This window comes from Typopeltis vanoorti, chromosome 22, assembly GCF_054136105.1.
Source record: "Typopeltis vanoorti isolate ZY-2024b chromosome 22, IOZ_Tvanoo_1.0, whole genome shotgun sequence".
Taxonomy (NCBI): Eukaryota; Metazoa; Arthropoda; class Arachnida; order Uropygi; family Thelyphonidae; genus Typopeltis; species Typopeltis vanoorti.
In genome coordinates this window covers 26,017,511-26,045,283 of record NC_143570.1, presented here as the reverse complement: position 1 = coordinate 26,045,283, position 27,773 = coordinate 26,017,511, and the positions used below count along the sequence as shown (strand labels likewise).

General features: G+C 34.4%; 1 protein-coding gene across 1 annotated transcript in view; it reads right to left on the bottom strand.

Annotated features, from left to right (window-relative positions):
- nompB (intraflagellar transport protein 88-like protein nompB) overlaps window positions 1-27,773 on the bottom strand; it is a 277,618-nt gene that overhangs the window by 146,350 nt on the left and 103,495 nt on the right. Inside the window, exons 9-11 of the mRNA XM_090412432.1 lie at window positions 26,716-26,818; window positions 19,015-19,129; window positions 2,067-2,301 (exon numbers count right to left, since the gene is read on the bottom strand). Of these exons, the coding sequence (XP_090268558.1) occupies window positions 2,067-2,301; window positions 19,015-19,129; window positions 26,716-26,818 (453 nt within the window). The remainder of the gene's footprint in view (window positions 1-2,066; window positions 2,302-19,014; window positions 19,130-26,715; window positions 26,819-27,773) is intronic.

Sequence of the window (27,773 nt, the reverse complement as noted above, 5' to 3'; positions counted from 1 at the left end):
TGAGTCACATCATGGTAGTTAATCTCCTAGATAGAAGACATCACATGAATGAGAAGGGACAGATAACAGATTCATTTGGAGGAAAATTGTCAAGAAGTTAGTGATGATGCATACTTTTCATATATTATCATAATATCCTGTACACCCCCTGAGAATACATATCATGAATTTTATGATGACATATAATAACAAATAAAGTAAAATGAATGACTGATGTGAGTAATGCATATACTGTAATTTTTCTGGATTTTACAACAGCATTTAACAGGTTGTCACATGACAAGTTAATATTTTTACAATGCATGAATTTAGATATGGCTAGGAAATTGAAATGGTAGCTTGATATATAAACAAGCTGCATATAGGAGATCAGCATTGGGGAGAAGGAAGTTCATAGGGAGGGAAGGAAAGAAACTCCACAGGACTCAGTACTGGGACCATTACTGCTCAACTTTCAAGTTAACAATAGTCACTGGTTTTCAGTGAGGTGTTCATTGTTTGCAGATAATGCGAAGTTGTAGAGTGTTATTAGTACATGCAGATGTGGCTCTTCAGAAGGATCTGAATGAGTTGGGAAACATATGCAAATGAATGGGGATTAGATAAATGTAATGTTTTGAATTTTGGGATCCACAGAGAGAAACTACTTTGAAGGTTACATATTATATTAGTGAAATTTTACTACAAGAAGTGGAGGAAGAAAGGGGATCAAGGATTTTGAAGTGATGCGTGATATGAAGTCAAGGAATATATTACAAAAATGTGAAGACTGCTACAATACTGAGTGATGCAACCAGCAGTGATAAGAGTAAGGTAAGGTGATTTTATAGTGTAAGGTCCTGATTAGACCACATTTGGGCTACTGCACTCAGCTCTATCATCAGTAATTAAAAAGGATAAATAAATTCTAAGAGTACAAAGGAGAGGGTCACTGTAGCAGATCAACCTCCTCCACTTAGTTTTGTCCTAGGCCATTTTCTCCTCTAATCCGAGGTCTTGTAGGTCCCCTCTCAAGCTGTCCAGCCATCGTTCTTTAGGTCTCCCCTTACTTCTTCTGCCTGGTGCTTCATCTCCAGCACTCTCCTTCCCACATAGCTTTTGTCTTGCTGCATATGACCAAACCACCTCAGCCTTGATTCCTTAATCTTTACAGATACTTGGAGAGCTATTGAGAAGTATTCACCAGACAGACACCAGGAAGATTACTGCAAATTGGAGAACAAGAGCAAATCCTAGGAAGTTGTGCAAATAAGTAGTTAGTGAGTAATAAGTAGGCTTCCCCCCCCTCCTTCCCCACATGGAGAATGTTAAGTGCTTGGAATGCATTGCTTAAAAGTGCAGTAAGAATAAAGACAGCGAATGAGTTCAATGAAGAGTATGAATTTGTGGTATCCAAAGCAGACCTCCTGTGATGAGTTTCGTGACTCCGTGGAGGTTCTGAATAACAATATATTATAATTACCCTTTCAAATTCTTTTGCCAATAAAAACATGTAGCAAAAAAAAAAAAAAAGAAAAAAGAAAAAGAAAACATTCTTCAAAGTCTAGAAACTTAACTGCTTGAAGAATAAAACTGTGAAATGGTGTATGCATATTGCTAAATATGTAGACTCACATATTTACTTAAATTATTCAGAGCTGAATTTTGATGGTTAAATATTTCTGTCATTTATACAAGAAACTATCATGATGTCTGTGACAAATTTACATCATCCAAAGAGTGGTATATTTTTGTAAAAATCTGAATAGGATCAAGAACATAGCATACTTATCATATAATTTTTTGAACTACTCTAGACATAATTTTATTTTGCTGAATGCCGCCACCATAAATGACCTCAGTGAAATAATTTTAACAGAGATACTAAATACCATGTTTTAATAAATTTCATTCAGTTATGTTTCTTCCTTTTTTTCCCATCAAAATGTCCAATGAAAATGAAAACTGAAATGGTTTAAAAAATTTTGGCAACAATTTCAATAAAATTCAAAATAAATTTTCCAAAATGCATTTAACAAGAATAAACAAAACAGAAACTGAATGTTATTCAGTTCTGAAACACTTACACTAGTAGCTGTATATTTATCTTCATCTTCAACATGTTCCAATGTGACATCTAATAATTTTAAGAAGCTTCTTTTCATTTTTTCTCTATCTCCAAGAGAATAGTGACAGAGGATTAAGTGTAATGCTGTTCTGAAATCTGCTTTCTCTGCCATAATGTATTCAAAAGATGTTATAGCATCAGTAAATTGACCCATTTTTACAAATGCTAATCCAATATTCTTCATTATTTTAATTCTGTATTAAAAAAAAAAATAATAATTGATTTGAAGAAATAAAAGAAATGGACTTATTTTATATAAATATATTTTTTATTTAATTTAAAGGTTAATAATAAAGCAATAAGTATGGTTTGCTATATCTCATAGCCATGATTATATTTAAGACACACTTCCTAGCATGTATCCAGCACCTATCAAGATAGAAATACATGACTATGCATTACAAAATAGAAAGTACAGAAATAATCAAACAAATTCAAACAAAAAAAAAAAAGTGTAATTTCCTAACTTGAATCCCTGTCATGGGTCCATTTCATGGTATTGGCAGGACTTCAAGGTTATTATTACTGTTTTGGAATTATGACTGAAGCAAATAAAGCTAGGCGACCAATGCATTATGTCAGTGTTAGGTGCATGTATTATCTGCCTTGTGAGAGAGAGAAAAAAATGAAAAAAAAAAAAAAAAAAAAAACTCTTGTCTCTGACTGCCTAAAAACCTGTACAGGAAACACACAACGGATATATAAATGTCTCATGGTTTGCTAATTCAACTAACCTATTTAAAGTCCAGCACTGTAATCATTATGATACGGTACTCCATTGCTCTTCACTGAACTGTTTTAACATGGCTATCACTTTAATGGTTCACAATAGCAGTTTTGCAGTCAAATATAGTTATGAACTATATTCCTTTTTTTATATAATTCTCCCTTCTTTTAAAATAAATTTATTGAACATAACCCCATTCTATATTTCAGATTTCATTTTCAGAATTATTCATATATATCATCATCATAGCCTCCATAGTTTAGTTGGCATCAACGATGCCATAATGTTGGAAAGGCTTGGCTCAAATTCTGTCTAGAACATGAAGAAAGTTTTTCTTCAACTAAGGTGAATTAGTCAGCCATACATGGAGGTGGAAAGGTTTTCCCAGCCAGAAACTTGTATTTTTCATCCTGGTAAACAGACCAGAAGAACAAACGCAATTTACAGACAGCACACAATGTGGACAGGATTAACCATTCTATCATAAACAGCAAGATGGATTCTAAAAAAGCCAAACTACCTAGCTGTGACAGGCTGCTGAGTCCAACACGAAAGGGAACATGGGATCATCATCATCATAAAATTTCTGATGTGTATCCTTAAGGGAAGTACAGGATACCATGACAGTATTATATGATTAAGTTTGATGTTATATTACTGGCATCCTATCAACAATTTTTGTTCAAATTAGTTTATTATTTGTCAAGACTGCAATATTTTCAGATTTTATATTTTGGTCTTCCAACTTCATCAATCTGCCTTGGATCCTGAACTTCCTCTGGTTCTTTTTTCTTGCCATCCAGATATGGATAATCTAAACTTTCCTCTCCTGATGGGCTGTCTAATCTCAAGTGATATGGTATGAGACCATACCACTTTAGATTAACTCAGTTCGCATATTCTTAAATGCTAAGAATGTTAAGTTCCTTCCTAATAACCTCATTTTTCAAATAAGTCTGCCACTGATTCTACCCCTCTAATTTTTCACAGAACTCTCATATCTGTGCTCTTTGGTCTTTTATCAACTGTTTGGATCTGTAAATTAAAATTGTTTTAAAAACTATCATGTATACTGTTCATCTAGTGTTTTGGCTAATTTTTTTTTTTGAATATAAATTTATTCAGCTGACTTCCTATCACACCACTAAAACTGTGCCTAATACCCGAAGTAGTGTACTTCTATAGATTCTCCATTCAGAATGCTGTTTACTGTGTTCTACCTATTTTCATAGTTTTTTTTAATAATTATTGCTCATTTGCATACTGAATTTGTTACAGCAGTTGTTAAATTTAGTCAGAGCCCTAAAGATTTATAATGGATCTATTTATTTAGAAGTACAGCATCATAAACATTAAATAAAGAGCTGAGTTGAATATCTCAGATTTTGATAAGTTTAATAACACTTTCTTTAAAATGTCATCAATATAGAAAATGAATAAGATGATATGCACCCTGAATTTACATCAAACCATCTTCTCTATTCCCTTTAATTCTAACTTCTGACTAGTTCTTAGTCAGAAGTTAGAATTAAAGATATGCATACATATTGCTTATAACATTCTATTCATTCAATTAAATTAAACTGTAAAGTTATGAAAAGCTTTTCTCTTTGTATTTCATCATAATATGCCTTTTCCAGCTATACAAAACTTAACACAGATTCTTGTTATAATCTCATGACTTCTTAGCTAACTGTCTTAAAATAAAAATCGAATTCTGACCAACCCCAGATTGCTAAAACATAACTTCCTTTCAGTAAACCCATACTGTTCCTTGCAGAGTATAGCATTTTGTCAACTGATTTCTGTATATCAGTTCTTATTAACTTCTCTAAGACCACTGCTCCAGAGATACTGATAGTCAGTAGTTAGATATATTGGTTTTTGCACTACCCTTGTACAATGGAACTCGCATACATTCTTTCCATTCCTGTGGTATCTTTCCTGAGCTGAGACAGATGTCCCCATGTTCTCTCCCAGCATCCATAGAAAAATTTCATCAGACAATATCTTATAACACCTATTCAGAAGTTTACAGATCTCTGTCATATATACCTCCTTTTCCTGTTAACCAAGTTATATGAACATTAGAGTAATTCATAAGAGTAATCGTGACAAAAAGTGGAGAAGTGACCACTCAGGCTTCATAGTGTTATAAAGTATGGAAAAATTAATTAAAAATCATATCTAAGACATTCTTGATAGAGATCACTTGGTGAGCACAACAGTGTTGTTTGCTTTAACCACCTTGCCGGCCATTATGGATCAAATATGCATCTTCATATGCTTTGTATCCATCATATATTTCAATGTAATATCAATGGTATTACAATTTTAATATGCACTTCGCATCCATGGTAACTTGGACATATATACATCCTGGCCGGTAGCGTGGTTAAAGAGAGATTGGTTATGACAAATTTGCTTGCTTTTTTTTATGATGAAGTCAAGAGTTACCTCTTGGTCATTATGTGATTTATTTAGGTTTTAAGCAAAGGCTTGATAGCATTCCACATAAGATAAGAAACTAATGATTATAATGTATTAAATATGTACTTATGATCACGTAGTGAGATAAGTAGGAAATTAGTTCACATATGAAGACAGGAAGTAGGATTTAGAAAGAAGTCTTCAGAGCCAGGTTGTTGGAATGGGGCTATATCACAGAGTTCAGTGTAAGGATCCTTGTTTAATATATTCATAAATGATTTCATTTCAAACATTAAGAATAAAGTTTTCTCTTTGCTGATGATATGTTGTCAACTTTTTGCATGATTTAAGTTATTTACAAGATGATTTTAAGATACTGAAAGAGTGGACAGGTGGTGTTTAAAACTTAAATTTAATGTGAACAAATGCAAGCATATCCAATTTGGTAAGAAGATTCAGTTGTACACCTACAGGGATTACAGAAATAGTTTGCTATAGTGAATTTCTTTTAATACAACACTGCACCTGTGGGGATTTGGTTGTGACTTTTCAGTGGTTCACTAAAGCAAGTGAGTTTGTTATCATAACATTTGCTATAGTAAGAGCTGACTGTAATATTAGATGGATATGGGTTGAAGGACAGGCTTCAAAAAAATTAATGGGTATTTTGGTTGATAGGGATTTAAATTCAGGCTTCATATTGGTAAGACAGCTAGTAATGCTCACCAGATTATAGGATTTATTGAAAGAAACTTTGACTGTAGGAGAATGAAAATAACAATAATGTTACATGTCTTCAGTCAGGCTAATATTGGATTATGGCTTCCAGCTGTACTTCTCAAAGTTTTAATGCATGTTGAGAAAATTGAGGGAGATTGAGAAAATATTCAGGATTGATTGTATGTGGAGGGATGGTATTATGACAATTATAACGATTGTTAGTTGCAGCTGACTAAATTTATCAAACGAGAGAGAGAGAGAAAGATTTAGCTGAAGACTTCAGAACACATAACAGATAGGAGTTTGCTGCATCTGGCTGATCCATGCTCTATGAAAGGGTATAATAAAAAAATAGTGAAAACAATTGGAATAAATATACGAGGGTGGTCTGAAAAGTTCTTAGCCTAACAATGAAAAATCAAATTTATAATTTCAAAATTATTTTTATTTTTCCAACATAATCTCCCTTAAGACTAATACATTTATTCCAGTGATGCTCCGGTGCCATTATCCCGTCCCTGTAGTGGTCCTCAGTAAGATCTGCAAATTATCCCTCTACAGCTGCAATCACCTCTTGATTCGAAGAAAAACGCTAAACAGCGAGGAAGAGTTTTAGTTTTGGGAAGAGATAGAAGTCAGAGGGAGTCAAATCTGGGGAATAGGGTGGATGTTCCAACAATTCATAGTGCAGATCCAGATCCCTTAATTTTCCCATTTGCCAAAACACCTTTGTGGGTAGGTGAATTGTCCTAATGAAAGATGATTTTTTCTTCTGCAAACCGGGTCTTTTCTCATGAATTTTTTTGTCTAGTCTGGTTAAAAAATTGGAATAATATTCCCCAGTTATTGTTTTACCCTTTTCAAGATAATTAATAAATGAAATGGTTAGCATCCCAAAACCTTTCCATGGAACTGACTTTGTCTTCTTTGGTGCTGAACAACTGGCTTCTGTCTACTGTTTTGACTGCTGTTTAGATTCTGGTGTGTAAAGGTGAATCCAAGTCTCATCCATAGTAATAAATCGACACACAAAATCAGTTTTATTCTTGTTAAAACGCTCCAAGCACTGTTCAGAGATTTTCATGCGAGTGCATTTTTGATCTGCTGTGAGCAAGTGCAGCATTCATCTTGTGCAAAGCTTTTTCATTTGCAATTCTTCATGCAAAATATATCCTACACATTCTTTTGAAATGCTTATAGTCTCAGCAATTTCACGCACTTTGACTCACTGGTCATCCAATACCATATCGTTCGCTTGATCAATGACTTCTCGTGTTGTTACACTTTTCTGGACGTCCTTCATGTGGATCATCTTCAAGGCTGGTACGGCCATGTTTAAACTCGGCAGCCCATTTCTTAATTGTCGAAAATGAAGAAGAAGAGTGTCCATAAGCTTTTATGAACTTAAAATGAATTTCTTTTGGTGTTAAACCTTCTTTTACAAAGAATTTTATAACCGCATGATACTCAATTTTATCGATTTCAAGGGATACAGACAACACGTTTGCTTCAGACAGCTGTATAAAACAAATTACTTGATAGAATGACTTGCAATTTCACATGCATGCTTATGACAGATGCACCAACTTAGAAAAAAAAAAATCTTGCCGATATTCCAATCTATGGTCAAAGCCGAGAACGTTTCAGACCACTCATCATACAAATTTCATTTTTTACCATTAAGGCAGAAAGTATACAGAATGGATTCAACGATGGATCACAGAAGTGTGGAATTTGTGTAATTTTAAGAAAGATGTAAACAGTTGTTATGGTTGAAGAGTAGGTTAATTAAAATTTCTATATAATGATTATCTAATTTGGAAGTATTGTTATGAGTTTGTGTATGGATAAATAAATAAAATTTTTAAAATTGAGAAAATGAATAGGAAAAAGAATGTAAGCTTAGTGAATATACATAAGCCATCCTATACACTGGTGGTGAATTTTGTTGTATACATCTTGACTTTGCCACAGTGGCGATTAATCAGTATGTGGTTAACCTGTTGCTCATTTTCTCAACCACCACCATTGGGTTATACACAGTATAAATATGAATTTAGATAATTCACAGAATTCAGCAACTGCCACAATAGGTGGACTTTTATATTTCCTGGTGAAAGGCTTGTAAGAACAAGTATCAGCTCAAGCCAAGTCTTGTGACTTTTTAATAATTTAGTAAATAAAATGCGAAGACAGAATAATCAATTAGCATTCTAACAGTATAATTAATCATTATTGCATCAACTGCCATTTTTCTGCATTTATCCACCATTCCTTATTTTATTCTATGCCTCAGTTAATCTTTCTATGTTATACTCACTGGTTTACATGGGTTCATATCACAAAACTATATACCACACCAATAGAGAGATAAACTCATTCTTTTTTTTTTCTTGTTTACTTGAATACCTTTTTATATAATTTTCCAATTACAGTAACTGTGATTTCTCACTAATCTCCATGGCATCAGCACTGTTCTAGGGCAAACTGAATATAGCAATTCCCATTATTTATAAGAAAGCATTCCTTTGATTGTTATTCCTACACAGTAGCAAATTTTGGCAGGTATCTTCTTCAAATATATCAGCCTTGCTAACCAAGGCATTAAAGTATTATTATTATTATTCATGGTCCTCATCAGTCATGACTTTTTACACAAGATAGGAAGTCTGTTTTAGACACTAAAAAGTCGTCATACCATTCTTTAAACTCATTTATTGTTTATTCTCACCATTCACTAAGGCAATGCATTCCATGCACCTAACACTCTCCATGCAAAAAATAAAAAATAAAATAAAATAATAATAATAATAATAAACTTCTCACTTCCATGCACAACTTCAAAAAATTTTTCCTTGTTCTAACATTTGAAAAATTTCTTCAGTGTATACCTGGAAAATATCTCTCAAGAGTTTATATTTAAACCATATTACTTTATAATTTTAAATTATATATACTCTCAATCTATCCTCATAGCCAACATTCTACAGTTCTAAAATGATTTTTGTTATCTGCCTTTGAATCTTCTCTAAAGATGCTTCACCACTTTCAAATCCAATGATAATCTGTGTAATATTCCAGATGTCAGAGTCATACATAACAGAACCTTCATTCCCTTATCTCTTTTAAGTCAACATTGTTCTCAGTATTGCAAGTAGCCATGGCAGTCTTCAATATCTTTGTAATATATTTGTTAAATCTGAATCTTTATCTACTGTCACTGCAAGATTCCCAGTGTCCTTGGCTTTCCTTCTTTTCTGGAGGAGAGGAAAGGAATCAGTTTACCAACAGAATATACAGCCTCTTATCTGTAAGTCCCAAAAGCTAAAACCTTACACTTAAGTTAAACTGTATAAGGCAAATAAATAAATTAATTAATAAAATAAAATAAATAAACAAAGTTTCATTTTTTTATCTTTTATTTTTAATATAAAATGCAAATAACTTTAGGCAGTACTTCTCAAAACATTATTCCCAATAGCTGTATTCTGTGATAAGGATTGTGACATCATTTGTGAGGAAATTCAGTTCAATATTGTGAAGGTTTTTTCATGTTGAGCTTAAAACATCATTTGACCTATGGAACTTAGGTGAAATGTTTTACATAGTTCATTACAAGCACATTATAGCAGTTCATTACAGCATACATTTGTGCTGTAATGAACTGCTATAATGTGCTTGCTATAATGTGTGCTTGTTATATCATGAACTTGTTCAGATCTCATGAGGAATCAATCCCTTTAAACTAATACCTGAGGAACTTACTCCACATTTAAATGAAACATTATGCTCCAAATAAATGTTTAGCTGACTATTTAATGAAACCTTTTTCAATATTTATGGTAAAGCACTGTCTATAGGAAAGCCATCAAATTGGAAAATTATTAAAAATTAAATTATTATTATTATTATTAAGAGAGACCTCCAGGGAGTCAGAGACTCATTGAGAGAAGCCACATACTTATTCTTGAATTCATTAACACTGCTTGCACTCACAACATCCATTGGCAATCCATTCCAAGCACGCACCACCCTCTGAGAGAAAAATCTAGCCTTCATTCCTTCTTAGCAGCCTTCATTCTCAGCTTCTAAGGATGCCCTCTCATCCTTTCCCCATCCTCCAAATTGAAAAATTCCATCAACTAAAATTCTGTACAACCCTTTCAGACGTTTGTAAGTCTCAATCATATTACTCCTCTCTTTCTCCTGTTTGCTAGTGACTGCAGTCTACAAATTCTTTGGCATCTGTCTTCATAATCAGTATTCACAATCCTGATATCATTTTTAACACTCTCTCCTTTGTACTCTCTCCACTATATCAGAATCACAATGGAAACCAGGAGACCAAACTTGCAATAGTCCAAGTGAGGCTTATCAAGGCTTGTAAAGAGGCAAAATAACATCCTTATCTTTACACTCGAATGTTCGTTTCAGCATTACAATTATCTTTTGAGTTGTATTTGCAATTTTTGCCATATGGCCCCTGAACTTCAACTTCCTATCTATTAATGTTGGAGGTTTAATGAATTTTTTACAACACTCAGAAAGGATTAAAAAGAATTTAATACTTCCTATATTTCGTCCTAGTCACCAGGACATCTACGGGGAATACAAAAATAACTAATGTAACATAACACAAATATCATACAATACTAAGCCCAACCACGTGGGTGACACTAAAGTCCTATCTAAGTGGAGCGCCCTCTAAGGGCGGTTGTAGGTGGCCTGGAATATAAAGTAGGATCTCTGGTGATGAGTGTTTCCCAAATTTTCGGAAGCTTAATGCAACCGTATTTATTAAGATTTGGTTGATTTCTAAGAGATGTTGCTGCTTCTAAGAATAGTCTCTCTTTCTTGAATTTGCTGTGATGGAGCATGGTGGTTTTCTTCCATGATACTCTGTGGGTGGTGTCCAAGACATGGTCAGCCAAGCCTGAATAACCATAATTGTGTTTACAGATGTAAGACTTGTGTTCCTCTAGGCAGATGGATTCTGATCTGCCTGTCTGTCCAAAGTATGCCAGCTTACAGGAACAGGGTACTTTGTAAACTCCAGGCAGAGAGAGAGGAGGGAGCTGATCTTTCGTAGAACGGATAAGGGTAGCAAGTTTGCGGTGGGGCTTATATGCTGTGTGTTGGTTGTACTTTTTAAGAATCTTGGCTATTTTTTCGGATGTGCCACGGATGTAGGGTATGGTGATGGCATTTTTAAATTCTTGTTGACGAGAAGGACTGGGAATGGGAGAGGAACTGATTATTTTTTTGATACTGTGATCGCTGTAGCCATTGGAGAGGAAAGTGTTGTGTATGTAGTTAAGCTCAGTAGTGAGGGCGGTTCCATTGGAACAAAGATTGTGGGCTCTCTTGGTAAGAGTTTTAATAATGCCATATTGTTGAGAGGGGTGGTGGTGTGAGAGTTTGTGAATGTATCTGCCTGTGTGTGTGTGTGGGTGGGTGGGTGGGTGGGTGGGTTTTCTGTATACAGTGAATGCAAGTGTATCATTAGGCAGGCGTGTGACTAAGGTGTCTAGGAAGGGTAAACAATTGTTCTTTTCCTTTTCCATAGTAAACTGGATTCTTGGATGTAGGCTATTGAGATGACTGAGGAAGGAGTCTAATGTGTCTGGGCCATGTGGCCAAATAGAGAACACATCATCTACATATCTTAGCCAGATAGAAGGTTTGAGTGGGGCTGAGTCTATGGCTCGTTTTTCAAAATCTTCCATATAGAAATTGGCAAGGGGGGAGAGGGGGGGGGGGACCCATGGCGGTTCCCTCTATCTGCTTGTAGATTTTGTTCTTCCAAGAAAAATACCCACAGTTAATGGCAAAGGAAAAGAGATCTAAGATGTCAGAAGGGAAAACTTTTTGTAAGAGAGATAAGGTGTCAGTTAAGGGAATATTAGTAAACAAAGAGGAGATATCAAAACTTACCAATATGTCTGCTTTATTCAAGATTAAATTTTCTATGAGGGCTTTAAAGTGGGTCGAGTTTTTTTATATAGGAAGTGGACCTTCCAGTGAGGGGGGTCAGAGAGCTGGCCAGCTGTTTAGACAGTCTGTAGCAAGGTGCATTGGTGGCATCTACTATAGGTCTGAGTGGGGAATTGGGTTTGTGGATTTTTGGTAAGCCGTAAATTCGGGGGGGATGGGAGCGGAAAGGTTTAAGTTTTTTCGTGATGTCGGGGGCCAGGAAGATACTTTTTTAAGTAAGATTTTTAATTTTTTAACTTGTGTTTTTGTGGGGTCGTGTTCTAGCAGGATGTAGGTAGCGCGATCGCAGAGGATAATATTCATTTTGTGATTGTATTCACTGGTATTAAGAACGACTGTATTACCCTTATCCACTCTGGTGATGACGATACATTTTTCTTTCCGTAATTTCAGGAGAGCTGTATGTTGGGCATACGATAAATTACTTTTTGGAGGCGAAGAATGAGCAAGGATGTTGGCTACGTCAAGTCTGATGTTATTGGCTATCTCTGACGGTAAGCGACCGATCCCACGTTCGATGTTAACCATTACATCAAGCACTTCCTTTGGAGCGACGGCAAAATTATGGCCGAGGCTAAGTGCGCTGACGGCATCGTCATTGAGCCTTTTGGAAGAGAGGTTTACTACTGTCTGGAGCGGTTGAATTTGTGGTTGTGGTTTGTCTTTAATCAGGTTGTTATATTTCTTGACGTGTTTAGTTTTTATTTTAATTCTAATCATTCTCCATGAATGATTAGAATCAGGCTTGGCTGACCATGTCTTGGACACCACCCACAGAGTATCATGGAAGAAAACCACCATGCTCCATCACAGCAAATTCAAGAAAGAGAGACTATTCTTAGAAGCAGCAGCATCTCTTAGAAATCAACCAAATCTTAATAAATACGGTTGCATTAAGCTTCCAAAAATTTGGGAAACACTCATCACCAGAGATCCTACTTTATATTCCAGGCCACCTACAACCGCCCTTAGAGGGTGCTCCACCTAGATAGGACTTTAGTGTCACCCACGTGGTTGGGCTTAGTATTGTATGATATTTGTGTTATGTTACATTAGTTATTTTTGTATTCCCCGTAGATGTCCTAGTGACTAGGACGAAATATAGGAAGTATTAAATTCTTTTTAATCCTTTCTGAGTGTTGTAAAAAATCCATTAAACCTCCAACATTATGTCTTCACAGCACTTAAGCCTCTATACACGGATTCCTATCTATTAACACTCCAAGATCCTTAGCCTCATCAGTTTCTCCTAGCCTAATCCCACTAATATAATATGACACTGGATATCTAATCATGCCGAAGTGAATGACTTTACATTTACTGACATTGAACTGGCACCTATTTTCCCATGCCCACAATTCTAGCCTTTTCAAATCATTCTGCACGTACTGCATATCAGCAGCATTCCTGATTATCCTACCTATCTTTGCATCATTAGGAAATAGCCATATGTCACTTGTCAAATCCTTCCCAATATCATTAATGTATAGATTGAATAACAGCAGACCGAGCACTGATCCTTGTGGCACACCACTTGTTACCTTAAATCTTGCAGACTCACATCCCCCCCCCGTATACCACTTTTTGATATCTGTCAGTCAGCCTGCTTTTATCCATGCTAATATGCTATAACCCAAACCCATTTTCTCCAATTGATGGAACAGTCTACCATGCTGTATTCTGTCAAAAGTATCATGGTGTATCCATTTCCCTTGTCTAGTTCAATGAAATTGTTATAGAATGTGAGCAAATTGCTAAAACATGACCTTCCCTTAGTAAACCCATGTTGTTCATTGCAAAGTAGTTCACTGTCAACCCATTTCTGAATGCAAGCCTAACCAATTTTTCCAAAATCTTCACCACCATTCCTGAGATACTAATTGGTCGATAGTTGGAATACATTGATCTTTGCGCCACTTTGTGCAATGGAATTACCATACATTCCTTCCATTCCTGCAGAATCTTTCCTGTGCTGAGACTCATATTAAACAGCCTGGTCAAAGGAATGGCCAGTTCAGCTGAACACTTTTTTTAGTACATGTGCTAATATCCCCCTATTGCTGAATTCTTAATTTGTGCAACAGCTCTAATACCTCATCCACATACACCTGTGTTTCTTCATCTAGTGAAGAGGCAACAGTGAGCTCAGTTGTGTATACCAGGTTGATAGCTTTTAACAAAATGGGCACTCATTAACTGACCAACCTCTTCTGCATCTGTAACCCTCACACACCATCAGGATTTAGAAGAGTTATTCTTTCATATTCATTCTTTCTTTTACTTGCAGCATATCAATAGAATTCTTGTGGGTTGTCTTTAGCAGGCAGAGCCAGTTTATTTTCATACTCAGACTTTGCTTTCCATACAAGAGTTGTGACTATTCTAGCCTGCTGTTCATAATGTTCATAACGGACGTCATCCTTATGCACAAGGTATTCCACATCATCCTTTTCTTACGAATCTCTTGCTTAATAAGATTACACATCCATTTTACTCCTACTCTATTTATTCTTTGAACTCTTGGGATACATTTTGATATTGCATCATTTAGGTTTTGTTTAAATGCTTCCCATGCACTGTCGATATTCTTCCCATCCAGCAACCGATCCCATTCCACTGAACTCAGTATACTCCTCAGTTGGTCATAATTTCCTGCTTTGTAGTTCAGCACGTAACCTTTTTTGAATGGAACATTCATAAACTGAGTCACTTCCCAAGTGAGTACTGCATGATCACTGTCACTAACCAGAGGCAGAATAGTTACATCTTTAACTGAAATGCCCTCTGACACTATAATCAAATCTAACACTCTTTGCCCTCGAGTTCCTTCTGTCACATGCTGCTTGAAGAAGTTGTCCTGCAACAGCTGAATAAATGAGATTCTACTGCTACACAATCAATATTTTGATAATTAAAGTTTTTTCCCATTATGATTATTCTTTTCGCACTCATCGTTTTATTATTCTTAGAGCTGTTCGCACTCATCGTTTCTATTTGTTGATGCAGTTCTTCATCACTAGCAACTAATCCACCAGGTCTGCAACAACACCCCACTATGTAATTGATCTTGTTACATTTCACCTCACACCAGATGGATTCAAACTCACTGCCACATGAAGTATTGTTAGTATTACTACAATCATAGGTCTCAACTCTAACTGGATTCAAGTCATCCAATATCACTAGCATGTCCCATCTTCTCCTATCCTTCCTAAAAATACTCTACCCCTGATACTCGATACCAGTTAGTAGGTCTGATTCTGATAGCCAGGTCTCATTAATACCTACAATCTGAGGTCGCCACATATTGATTAAGGCAACAAACTCTATCCCTTTGTTTCTGAGCAGTTGTGTACAGACATAATAATCTACCTGTTTGTTCTTTTGTATTGTCTTGTCTGCAATCTGCCTGCCTGACACAGTTGGACAACTTGCAGATCTTCATTCTTCTCTAATGCCTTACACATGTAGACATATTTGCATACATTTGATGGTCTGAATCGGATGAATACAAACCTGAAATCGTTCTCTCCTCGTCAACATTTCCATGACAAAGTCCATTCTCATCATTAACACAGTTATATAACATTGTCTCTCTTATACTCGCATTCTCACCATTCCCCCCTTTATAATTTAGTTTCATTGACTCTCTGTGTTAGGTCTCATACCAGTTATTAGTTTTTCTAGAGTCCTGATACCAAACGCATTCAGGTGGGCCGTTCCTGTTATACAAATCCAATCTTTTCTCAAACTTATTCCACACATCCAAAAACTCACATCCATTCCTTCTACACAGCCTACTCATCGAATCGTTTGCATCATAGCCCTTCTTCTTAATTCATTTTTATAATAGCGATCTAAAATACTGACAATTTTCACTTTCTCACTCTTCATTCTCACATCTTTAAACAACCCTTTCACGTCTTCTCTCATACTGAACTTATCGCCAGTTAAGTAGTTAGTATCTACTACAACTACGATTCCATTTACTTTTCTTTTCTGTTTTTGAATTGCTTCCTTTATATTCTTAATTTTTGCTCCAGGAAAACTCAATGTTATAACTCATTCATGTATATCATGTTTTATTATAGAGTCACCATACCAAATAACTTCTTTCTTTTTTTACTAACAACAACACTTACCTGATTTCTGTTATTTCGTGACTCACTTGTTTCCTTGCTTTGTTGTTTATTATTTTCCTGTTTAAATTATACATATTTTTGGTCGTAAAATGTTAAAAAATAATAAGACTTACAGATAAACTGACCATAGATTTTTAATTCGTACGTATGTTCGTACAATATTGCCTACCGGTTTCGCTAGTAACTGACTAACTTTTTCAAGGCTTGCACAGTACAAAAAATTGATAAATGCAAAAAAGGTTAAAGAATACAAAAAACGTTAGTACCTGTTAGGTAGCTAAGGTAACACGTTCGCGTGACATGTCTTTATGCATTGTGACTTTCTACTCAGTATCGTGAACAAGCATTACATGCAAATGCGTAATATGATTATTCGTGTACTGTAGTTCTGTTGAACTGAGGGAATTAATTAGATTTTTCTAAGTATCGTTCAGTATGGCCCCTTGATTTCTGTTTAGGTTGCTGCCTGTACGTAGCACTACTGCCGCTTCTTTGAATAATCTATGTCTGTAATCATCAACTACATAGGGCTTAGAGCTGTTCTCATTCTCCCAGTCTATAGTGTGGTTCAAGTTGTCCAAGTTGAAAAAGTGATGTGCTAAACCGGAGGTGATCATTCTGTTGTGGTTTACATCGCCAACATGTTCTTTCTGTCTTATTTCCAGGCTTCTCGAAGTTTGTCCAATGTAGGAAAGACTGCACGTGCATGGAATATTATACACACCTGGATATTTATAAAATGGAACACTGTCCTTAGGAGATCTTAGAACCTGTCTGATGCTAGTAGTTGGTTTAAATACAACCCCGATGTTATGGGCTTTTAACAATCTCTCAATTTTGGTGGAAATTGAACCCATAAAGGGGATGACTGTTGTTGAAATTTGCTGAGAGACTGTTCTTTCTTGTTGGTTATCTTTGTATAGAAATTTGTTGATGATATTTCGAGGATAACCATTTTGCGATAGTGCTATAGCGATTTGGGATAGTTCTGTCTGAACTTCTCCATCGTCGGAAATAAAGTTTCTGGCTCGATTTCTCAACATGTGAATGATGCTCTGTTTATGTGACCTATGATGGTTTAAAGAGTAATGTAGATATCATCCAGTGTCTGTAGGTTTTTTTTGTAAATGGAAAATTTGAAATTGTTATCTTGTCTTTTAACTAGTATGTCCAAGAAGTGTAGTTGTTCGCTGTTTTCTACTTCAAGAGTAAATTTGATTTTATTGTGGAGTGAGTTGATTCTATTGACAAACATATGTAGGTTTTCCATGTTGTCCTGCCATATGATGAAGATATCATCCACATATCTCCTACATGTTGAAGGTTTAGAAATAATGTTGGTGAAGATTTCATTTTCAAATTTCTCCTTGAGAAGGTCTGCACATGGTGGTGACAGAGGGCTGCCCATGGCTAGGCCTTCTAATTGTTGGTATACCTTTTAGTTAACTTAGAAGAAATTTGATTGTAGGCAGTGCTTGAACATCTTTGTAATATCAAAAGAGATCTTTGATAATGTTCATGACTTCTTCTACTGGTACATTCGTGAATAAGGATACTATGTCTAGACTGGCCATTATGTCTGTTTGTGTTGAGAAATCGAGCCAGAAACTTTATCTCCAACGATGAAGAAGTTCAGACAGAACTGTTCCAAATCGCTATAGCACTATCGCAAAATGGTTATCCTCGAAATATCATCAACAAATTTCTATACAAAGATAACCAACAGGAAAAAACAGTCTCTCAGCAAATTTCAACAGCAGTCATCCCCTTTATGGGTTCAATTTCCACCAAAATTGCAAGATTGTTAAAAGCCCATAACATCAGGGTTGTATTTAAACCAACTACTAGCATCAGACAGGTTCTAAGATCTCCTAAAGACAGTGTTTCATTTTATAAATATCCAGGTGTGTATAATATTCCATGCACGTGCGGTCTTTCCTTGGTGATGTAAACCACAACAGAATGATCACCTCCGGTTTAGCACATCACTTTTCAACTTTGAACCACACTATAGGCTGGGAGAACAGCTCTAAGCCCTACGTAGTTGATGATTACAGACATAGATTATTCAAAGAAGCAGCAGTAGTGCTACGTACAGGCAGCAACCTAAACAGAAATCAAGGGCCATACTGAACGATACTTAGAAAAATCTAATTAATTCCCTCAGTTCAACAGAACCACAGTATGCGAATAATCATATTACGTGTTTGCATGTAATGCTTGTTCATGATACCGAGTAGAAAGTCACAATGCATACAGACATGTCACGCGAACGTGTTACCTTAGCTACCTAACAGGTACTAACGTTTTTTGTATTCTTTAACCTTTTTTTGCATTTATCAATTTTTTTTGTACTGTGTAAGCTTTGAAAAAGCTAGTCAGTTACTAGTCAGTTACCAGCGAAACCGGTAGGCAATATTGTACGAACATACGTACGAATTAAAAATCTATGGTCAGTTTATCTATAAGTCTTATTATATTCCTATTTATTTTTCTTTTTCTCCCTCTGTTCATTTAAATGCCTCTCGACTTTTTGCAATTCCCACGTTGTCTCTCTGATGATCTGCTTCAACTTTGCTATTTTGGAGGTTAATTCATTTTCATTAACCTCCTCCATGTCTCAAATAACCTTGTTAGCAGGACTGACCTTCTTGTTGTCGCCTGCGGTACTTTTTTTAGCATTATATTTCTTGCCCTTTTTTTGGCACCATTTTAAATGTATATATACTAAATATTGAAATATCTTAATAAAAATATCTGATAAAATACTAACTACATTAAAAAACACAAAAATCTACACTGGTATACCAAAAAACACTAATTTTCTAAGGGAAAAAAAATATTAGTTATTTTTGATAACCTCTCAATACTTCTACTAAAATATAGTTACCTACCTCAAATCCTTATGTGTATTTGGAGCTTGATCTAAAGCCATTCTATAAAACTTTATTGCTTTCAGATAGTTTCCTTGACGAAAACACAAATTGCCCATATTTACTTTTAGACGAGCTGCAAAATTTTTTAAAATTTTCAGAGAAATTTATTCCTTGAATTAAGACAAGGTGATATTGTAGCATTATTATATTTGATATAACTCATACAAAAAATAACACCCATTCATATTAAAGAGATAAAATAACAAATGGATGGGTTATCTTAAATTTAAAACAATTGACAAAAAAAAGACACTTTAACTAGCCTTTTACAGTCAGCTCTCACTATAGCAAAGCAGCTATAACTACTGACGAGCTCTGATCAAAGCTTCACAGGTACAATGATATGCTAAAATAAATTTGCTATAGAAGTATTTTCCATAACAAATTGTTCCTGTGGTCCCTACACAAGTTTGCTATAGTGATGAGTTTAAGTTGATAAAAACTGGGATTTCAGGGAATCAACAGACCTTTACAACATTAGTAATTAAAACATTAGTATTATACTATGCTATGCCTAGCTCATATAATTGAAATACTTTAATTATTCCAACATTTTGATACTCATGTTGCCAACATCTTCTAGCTTTCATTACATCACTAGATACCAACTAACCAAAAAAACTAGTTCACAGAAGTAGAAAAAATAAATAAAATAAATAAGAGATACAAACAATACTTTTAACTTAATGAAGCATAAAAATGATAAGCTATAAAAAACACAACTAGTGGGGGGGAAAAGGAATGGCGATGGGAAATCTCGAGTCCTGGTGATAAGGTCCTAATATAATTAATTATTATTGGCATTTTATCAAAGTGAAGAGCTGATCTATAGTCTTTGCTCAGGGCTAAATTAAAGCAGGCATTTCATTATTGCCCTATTTTGTTGTCAATTAACATTAAATGTTGAAATATTTATTTTTCACTTGGTTAGACTATAATAAATTTAGTTTAATCCTTTATCCAAGTGTGAGCAAACAAAGTTTGCATCTGAAAATATTTTCACCCCTATCTCAGTATCTCCCATAATGCAAAACACATTATGGGAGATACTGAGATAGGAGTGATGTTAGCTTGGTCCACCTTTGCTACGAGTTGCCCGGTGTTGTACTACCTTACCCCAGGCCTGAAGATATTTTCAGGTGTAAACTTTGTTTGCTCACACTTGGATAAAGGATTAAACTAAATTTATTATAACATTAAATGGTGCTTTTTGAAAATTATTTTTTTAATTGTAATTTTATATTGCATTCCATTTTTAATGTACTGAAGATGCCTATGATACATAAATGAAAATTTACATCTAATAAATTTATTCATGTAAGGTTTTAGTTTCCGTGTTGAATTTTCGAAGTATATATTAACTTACATTCCGATATTAAAGCCGTTTTGTTATTGGTAGATTACACTAATGCAACTTCTATTAGCGAGCAAGAGAAAGAGATTTGACTGTATTATTTCTCTTATTTATTTTCCTACTCCTTTCCATAAGGTAAGATCTGCATAAAATGAAAAACCTGCTCCAACTTGCTCATGATTAATAAAGCAATACAGATTAGCTCTTCAACTTCATTATACAAGGTTCAGCAATAATTAATTATATCAGCATCTCACCATTATGATTTAGGAATCCAGGTTCTTATATCAAGAAATTATTTCAAGATTCAAGAGAGAGACAAGACTATCTTGTTTTTTGTTTATTTTTTAAATTAATTACATTTTTTCCTTAAAGGCAACTTCACATTTTATTCCTCTTTTGTTCCTGTAACATTATCATATAAAGTTTAAACTTTTAAACAAGAAAAGATAAAATCCCTTCATTAAAACTAACATTTTTGTATGTGTTAGCTCTGCTGGTGCAACACTAGCAGAGCTAACACAATAACTGTAAAAATAAAATTAAGGAATAATAAAATCAAATTAAAGTTTCAACGACATCAAGTTTTACTTGGCATTGTGAAAACTGTACTTCAGCTGGTCACAGTTAAAGCATCACGTTGGTCAAGTAACACATTAATAAAGTAACACATTAATGTTGAGGAGAGCATCAATTTGTTGGAATAAGTTATTCTCTCAGTTTACAATGCTCTGATAAAGCTATGCTGAGCTACATGCTTAGATATTATCACTTGGGTTTCATACAGATAGAGAGACAGTAAAAAAAAGTCCAGTGGATGGTAACCAAGATGATTTTTGGCATATGGAACTATGCATATTAAATACAGATAGTGGAAACAGTTTACAAAACTTTGAAACATTTCTCAAACTTTGAGAGGCCTGAGAAATGCCTGAAGCTGTTTGCAAGGATAGAAAAACTTTAAGAAGTTAAAGAGGCAGGCAGTTCTGGAAAAGAGGAAGAAATCATACTGAAAATACCTAGCAAGTAAATCATTAGGTGCCCTCAAAAAACTGAAAAATGTAAGAAAGCTATCTGTAAAATTTGTAAAACTGAATATATTCTGGATGCTTGGAGTAATTACCTCAGAAGATTTTTAAAAGAGATAAAAGATGACAGAATAGTAGTAGAAGATATTAGGAATGGAATCAAGACTGAGTGTGTGTGTGTGTGTGTGTGTCAATATTAGAAAAGCCATTAGAAACCTCAAATATTTTTAAAACAAGTTTTCCGTTGGATAATTTCAGAAGTTCTAGGTCACAAAGGCAAATACAAAATGAAGTAGAGCTCTCCTAGCACATCTCTGAAAAGGGAAATAAAACTGAATTTGGGAAAGAACTCATACTGGAGGTTATCAGAATCAGAATCAGATTTTTATTTTTATTTTTAGATAAACAAACAAGAAATCATGGGAATACAACACAGATCTTTAAGTTTTTAGATCTGGAAAAGTCATATAAAAGGTACCAAAAAAGAAAAGCTCTTCAACATGCACAGTTAAAATGTGTAAATGGAATGTTATACATAGACTCCACTTAAGTTATAAGTCAGCAGTTAAAACTGAGTGAGTTATATTAAAATAGTTGGACATAAAATCGGGTGTATGACAAGAGTGCACACTAACTCCATTTTTATTTATATCTATATGGATCATATTATGAAGAAAAGTAGCATTAAATCTGATATTAAAATCAGAGATATTGAACTCAGTTCTTTACTTTATGCAGAACAATAAATCTGGTAAAAACTTTCAGGATTCTTTAACTAAAATTAATACAGAAATGTCTGATATCAATTCAGAAAAAACAGCCAAGTCAATAATACTGTCAAGTATGTTTCATTTCTGTTCAGTACATGGACCAGTCATTACTAACCCCATGTTCCAACATAAAGATATGCACAAATTCACATGGAAAGAAGACACAAGAAAAAAGTAAAATCTCACTGACTATGGTCTTGTTGACCACAATATTTTCATGATGGTTCTGCTTAGTTATGAATAGAATAAAACTGAATATCATAGTGAAGAGAAGAGTATGTAAGAAAGCTTTAAAAAGAAAGTTGAGAAGCTTTGAGAGATGAACTGTAGACTCAAATACACAAAATATATTATCAAGAAAAAAATGAAAGAGTCTGAAAACAAGAGCTAAACCTTGGAGATTCAGTGGCAGATCCCAAAGAAGTATTGAGGTTGTCTGTAAAGATAGAAAAAAATCAAAACTCTATGGTGGATTCAGGAAGGTTAAAGAGGCAATCAAAAAAAAAGAAAAAAGCATATCGAAAGTTCCTATCAAGTCAATCTGCTTTGTGCTTTGTCAGAATACAGAGAAAAAAAAATGCAAGAAAGCAAAGTTCTATGTAATATGAGCTATCTTCTCATAAGAACACAGAAGATAAATATTAGGAAAGTGGTGAAACATTTTAAAAATTGAAATCAATTTTTAAAATGTTTTCAATTTTTCAAGCAACTTAGAAAATACTGTAAAACAAATCAAAGATAATAAAGGTGATATGAAAACTGAAGATAAAGATAAATTTAGTTTAATCCTTTATCCAAGTGTGAGCAAACAATGAAGATAAAGATATCCTAGATGTCAGGAGTAATTTGAAAGACTGTTAAACAAAACAAACAGCGAGAAAACAATAGGTAGAATATTTTCAAGAGGAATGCAAATAGTAGAACATATTGATATTTGAGATATAAAAAGTAGTCAAAAACTGGAAATGTGGAAAGGCAACTGGAGTGGATGATATTTAACCAGAAATGCTTAAATGTGGAAGCATAAAAGGTTTACATGGCTAGACTGCATAATTAGAAGGCATGATCAGAGGGTCAAATTTCAGATGATTGAAATAGAGCTATCATAGTACCCATCTATAAAAAGAAAAATAAAACTGAATGCAAGAATTATAGAGAAATTTACCTGATGAATCTTCCTGATAAAATTTATGCATATATACTTGCAAAAAAGGCTAAGAAAATTTGTGGAAGGAAAACTTGGCAAACAAGCTGGGTTTAGGCAAACAGAGGTTCAAGATCAAATTCATACTTTAAGACAAATAGTTAAGAAATCATGGGATTTCTTAACTAAAAGGATCTGTATTTAAAAGGTTATTTTGCACTTGGTTAGACTATAATAAATTTAGTTTAATCCTTTATCCAAGTGTGAGCAAACAAAGTTTGTCCCTGAAGGTATCTTCATGACTGGGGTAAGGTGGTACAACACCGGGAAACTCGTTGCAAAGGTGGAGCAAGCTAACATCACTCCTATCTCAGTATCTCCCATAAGGCAAAACACATCTCCTTGCAGATATGTATAATGTTATGCATTAAGGGAAGGGCCACTACCCAGACTAGTTTCGACCTTTATTGAGGTCTCTTCAGTGGGAGCCAGGCCCAAGTGGAGATACCAGGCAGAAGCATTAGCAAGGTCATCTCTACCTATAGGAGTTGCCAAACGGTGTGCCACCTTATTATTACATTACTCTTGATTTAGAGAAAGATGTTGAAAGTTTATTTTGCACTTGGTTAGACTATAATAAATTTAGTTTAATCCTTTATCCAAGTGTGAGCAAACAAAGTTTGTGCCTGAAAATATCTTCAGGACTGAGGAAAGGTGCAACACCAGGCAACTTGGAGCAAAGGTGGACCAAGATATCATCACCCCTATCTCAGTATCTCCCATAATGCAAAACAAAACACATCTCCTTGCAGATATGTATAATGTTATGCATTAAGGGAAGGGCCACTACCCAGACCGGTTTCAACCTTTATTGAGGTCTCGTCATTGATGATAGCTCAATTGATGAGACCTATATAAAGGTTGAAACTGGTCTGGGTAGTGGCCCTTCCCTTAATGCATAACATTATACATATCTGCAAGGAGATGTGTTTTGTTTTGCATTATGGGAGATACTGAGATAGGAGTGATGATAGCTTGGTCCACCTTTGCTCCAAGTTGCCTGGTGTTGCACCTTTCCTCAGTCCTGAAGATATTTTCAGGCACAAACTTTGTTTGCTCACACTTGGATAAAGGATTAAACTAAATTTATTATGATCTGTATTTAAGTTGTGTGGATTTGGAAAAAGAAGCACATGACAAAGTGCCAAGAAAAAAGTTGTTTGATACTGCTATAATTATATAGTGTAAACGACACATTATATTCAGCAATACTTAATCTATATTTGAGTGGTGAGTCAGCAGTTTAAATTGAAAGAGATATAGGAAGATGATTTTATGTTAAATCAGGTGTGAGACAAGGATGCATTATTTCTACTGTTATTCTTCAGCTATATAGATCAGATTATGAATGAAAGTGGCATAAATCATGTTATCAAAATTAAGAGATATTCAACTTAGCTCTTCAGTTCATGTGGATGATATTATACTGTTAAATAAATGCAATAAAAGTCTGTAAAACTCCCTAACTAAATTGGATAACTGTTGTAATAACCTTGATATGGAAATCAACAATAAGAAGTCTATATATATAGGCAGGAAAACTGAAAACATCCATTGCATCCGGAATAGAGAACATATAGAACAATTAAAACATTTTGGCTATTTAGGTACCACTTTTAGTGAAGATGGAAAAATTAAATATAGAAACAGACATCAGAATTAGCAAAACTGATATAATAAGAAGTGAACTGAATAAATTTATTCAGGAAAAAAAAACAGAGAGAAATCAGTGAAAACATTAAAGTATCTGTATTCAAGACAGTGTTCAAATCACTTTTAAGTTATGGTCTTGAGAGGTGGGTTAGAAATAAAGCATTTGATCAAAGACTGGAGACTGCAGATATAAGAATTCTGAGAAAGATGGCATCAATGGTAGAACCATAATAAAAATGAGGATATCAGGAAGGAACTAGATATTGTTAGTATTCAGGAATGTTGTGTGAGCAGAGCTAATGTCAAGTATGGTCACATAAACATAATGGGAGAGGAAAGCTTTAGCAAAACAAGTGTTTTTTGCTAGGAAAAATGGTAGATGGCAGGAAAAAAGACCCAGATGCAGTGGCATAGCTAGAGCTTTTACCGCCTGGGGTGGTTCCTGAGTTGCCGTCCCTCTCAATACACAGCAAAAATACTACAAAAAGTCAAAATGACATATAGGGAAATGAATTAAAACAGTTTATTTTAGTTGTAAGGATAATTGTTAAAAACTAATTATTAATTAAGTAATAAAAATTACTAAGTTAATATAAATAAAAGAATCGTCGAAAAATAAAATTGTGTCTCATGTGAAAAGTTCTGCCCGGGTGCCCCCCTCCAGCTACGCCACTGCCCAGATGAAGACTAAGATCTAAATGGATTGATACAGTAAAAAGTGCCTTAAAAGCGTGAAATATAAGATCTGACAATATTGGAGTCCTGACAGAGAAGAGATTAATTTGAAGGAAAATTGTTGATATGGAGTTAGAAATGATATAAACTTCTCATGTAGTAATGTCATAATATCCTGTTTACTTTCTGATGGTACATATCAGGAATTTGATGATATGTTATGAAAATGAGGAATAAAAACACAAAAACTATGAAAACAGGCAAGAATGCAGAATACCCATTACCTATAGGATGGGTAAAATATTTCACTTATTTATGCATAATTTTTAACAGAGATGGCAAATTAAATATGGAAATAGACAACAAAATAAATTTAATCATAAGCTTAGCCAAAACATTAATATTAACTTATGGATCTGAGAGTTGAATTAGAAATAAAATATCTGATTAGAGACTAAACATATGAGTGTTCTGAGGAAAATTAGGATAATGAACAGTGGCATCAATGGCAGAATCATATAAAAAAATTAAAATAATTTGGAAAGTGCTTGACGCTGCTGGCATTAAAGAATATATGTGCAAAACATTCTAAGGTAGCAACCACATAAAACAGAATGGGAGATGAAAGGCTAACAAAACAGGTTTTGGTGCCAGGATGGCAGGAAAAGATCCAGAAGAAAACCAGGACCTAAGTGGATTGATGTAGTCAGTGTCTTAGAAGGCCAAAATCTAAAGTATGAAAATACTGCAATCTGAGAAAATAAAAGGCTGATTTGGAAATAGTTGATAGGATGCTATTCATAATGCAACACTATTATTATACAGCCCTGAGGTTAAATATCAGGAATATGGTGATAATGAAATGAAAAATAATTAAAAATCATACAGTCTGTTTAACAAGGTCCAGAAGTTTTACCTTACTATACACACACACACAAAAACTGACAATTTAAAATGCATTCAGGAAAATCTTACCTGCATTTGAAAATGACCTATTCTTTACAATTAGTTGATATGTATTCATTGCCTCTCCAAACATTTCATTAGCAGCATACTGTGAAGCTAAATTAAGTAAGACCTTAAAAAAAAGTTAAAAAAAAACAAAAAACAATGTGAATTTAAAAAGGTATTCCTTTATTACTTCTTTTTTCATCTTGTCTATATGAAAATCAATAATTCTCTTTCATTTCAAATGACTTTTAAAACTGACATCCTCTGGATATTGCATTAGGGCAGTGGTTCTTAACCAGGGGTGTGTGCACACCCCTGGGGGGTGCGAGAGAAGTTTCTAAATTTTGACCCAGATTCAATGGACAGCTATTTAATAAAAGATGATCTTATCGAAATACGAACCAATGCACGTATTCAAATGAAATTTTAAAAACTGGACTTAGAACAATTCTGGTGTACACAGCTAGAACCTCCTTATCCACAGCTGGCAAAAGCAGCATTGCAGACACTTTTACCATTTGCCACCACCTACCTACCTGTGTGAAATGGGATTTTCATCACTTTTGCACATAAAAACAAAAGCCAGAAATTGCTTAAATGCAAGTGATGACTTACGCGTGGCTCTTTCAAAAAAGGAGCCTCGCTTCAAAAGTATTATTATGAATAAACAACAACATAGCCATTAAAAATTGAGATATTGTTTTGTATGTATATGTATGCATTTATTTTTCAATAAATAAATTATCTTGCAATATGGGATTCAAACCCACAACTTGTTGATTCAAGTGCACAGATGCTGTCTACTCAGACAACTGCCAGGTTAACCAATAATATCCTTTGAAAGTAGAAGTATGTGAGGGTGGAGGCACTTAAAAAAATCTTGTTACTATCCATTTCTTCTGGTAGTGTGATGTCCTTCATTCAAAAAACACTAATAAGCTATCAGTTCATCATATAGATGATTACTTGAAGGATTCTGCTTTGCCTGTTTAAAGCTGTAGCCGTTGTTGGGAAAAACAAAACAAAAAAAAACATTGAAATATGGTCTGGGTGTGTTGATTGTAAAAAAAAAAAAAAAAAAA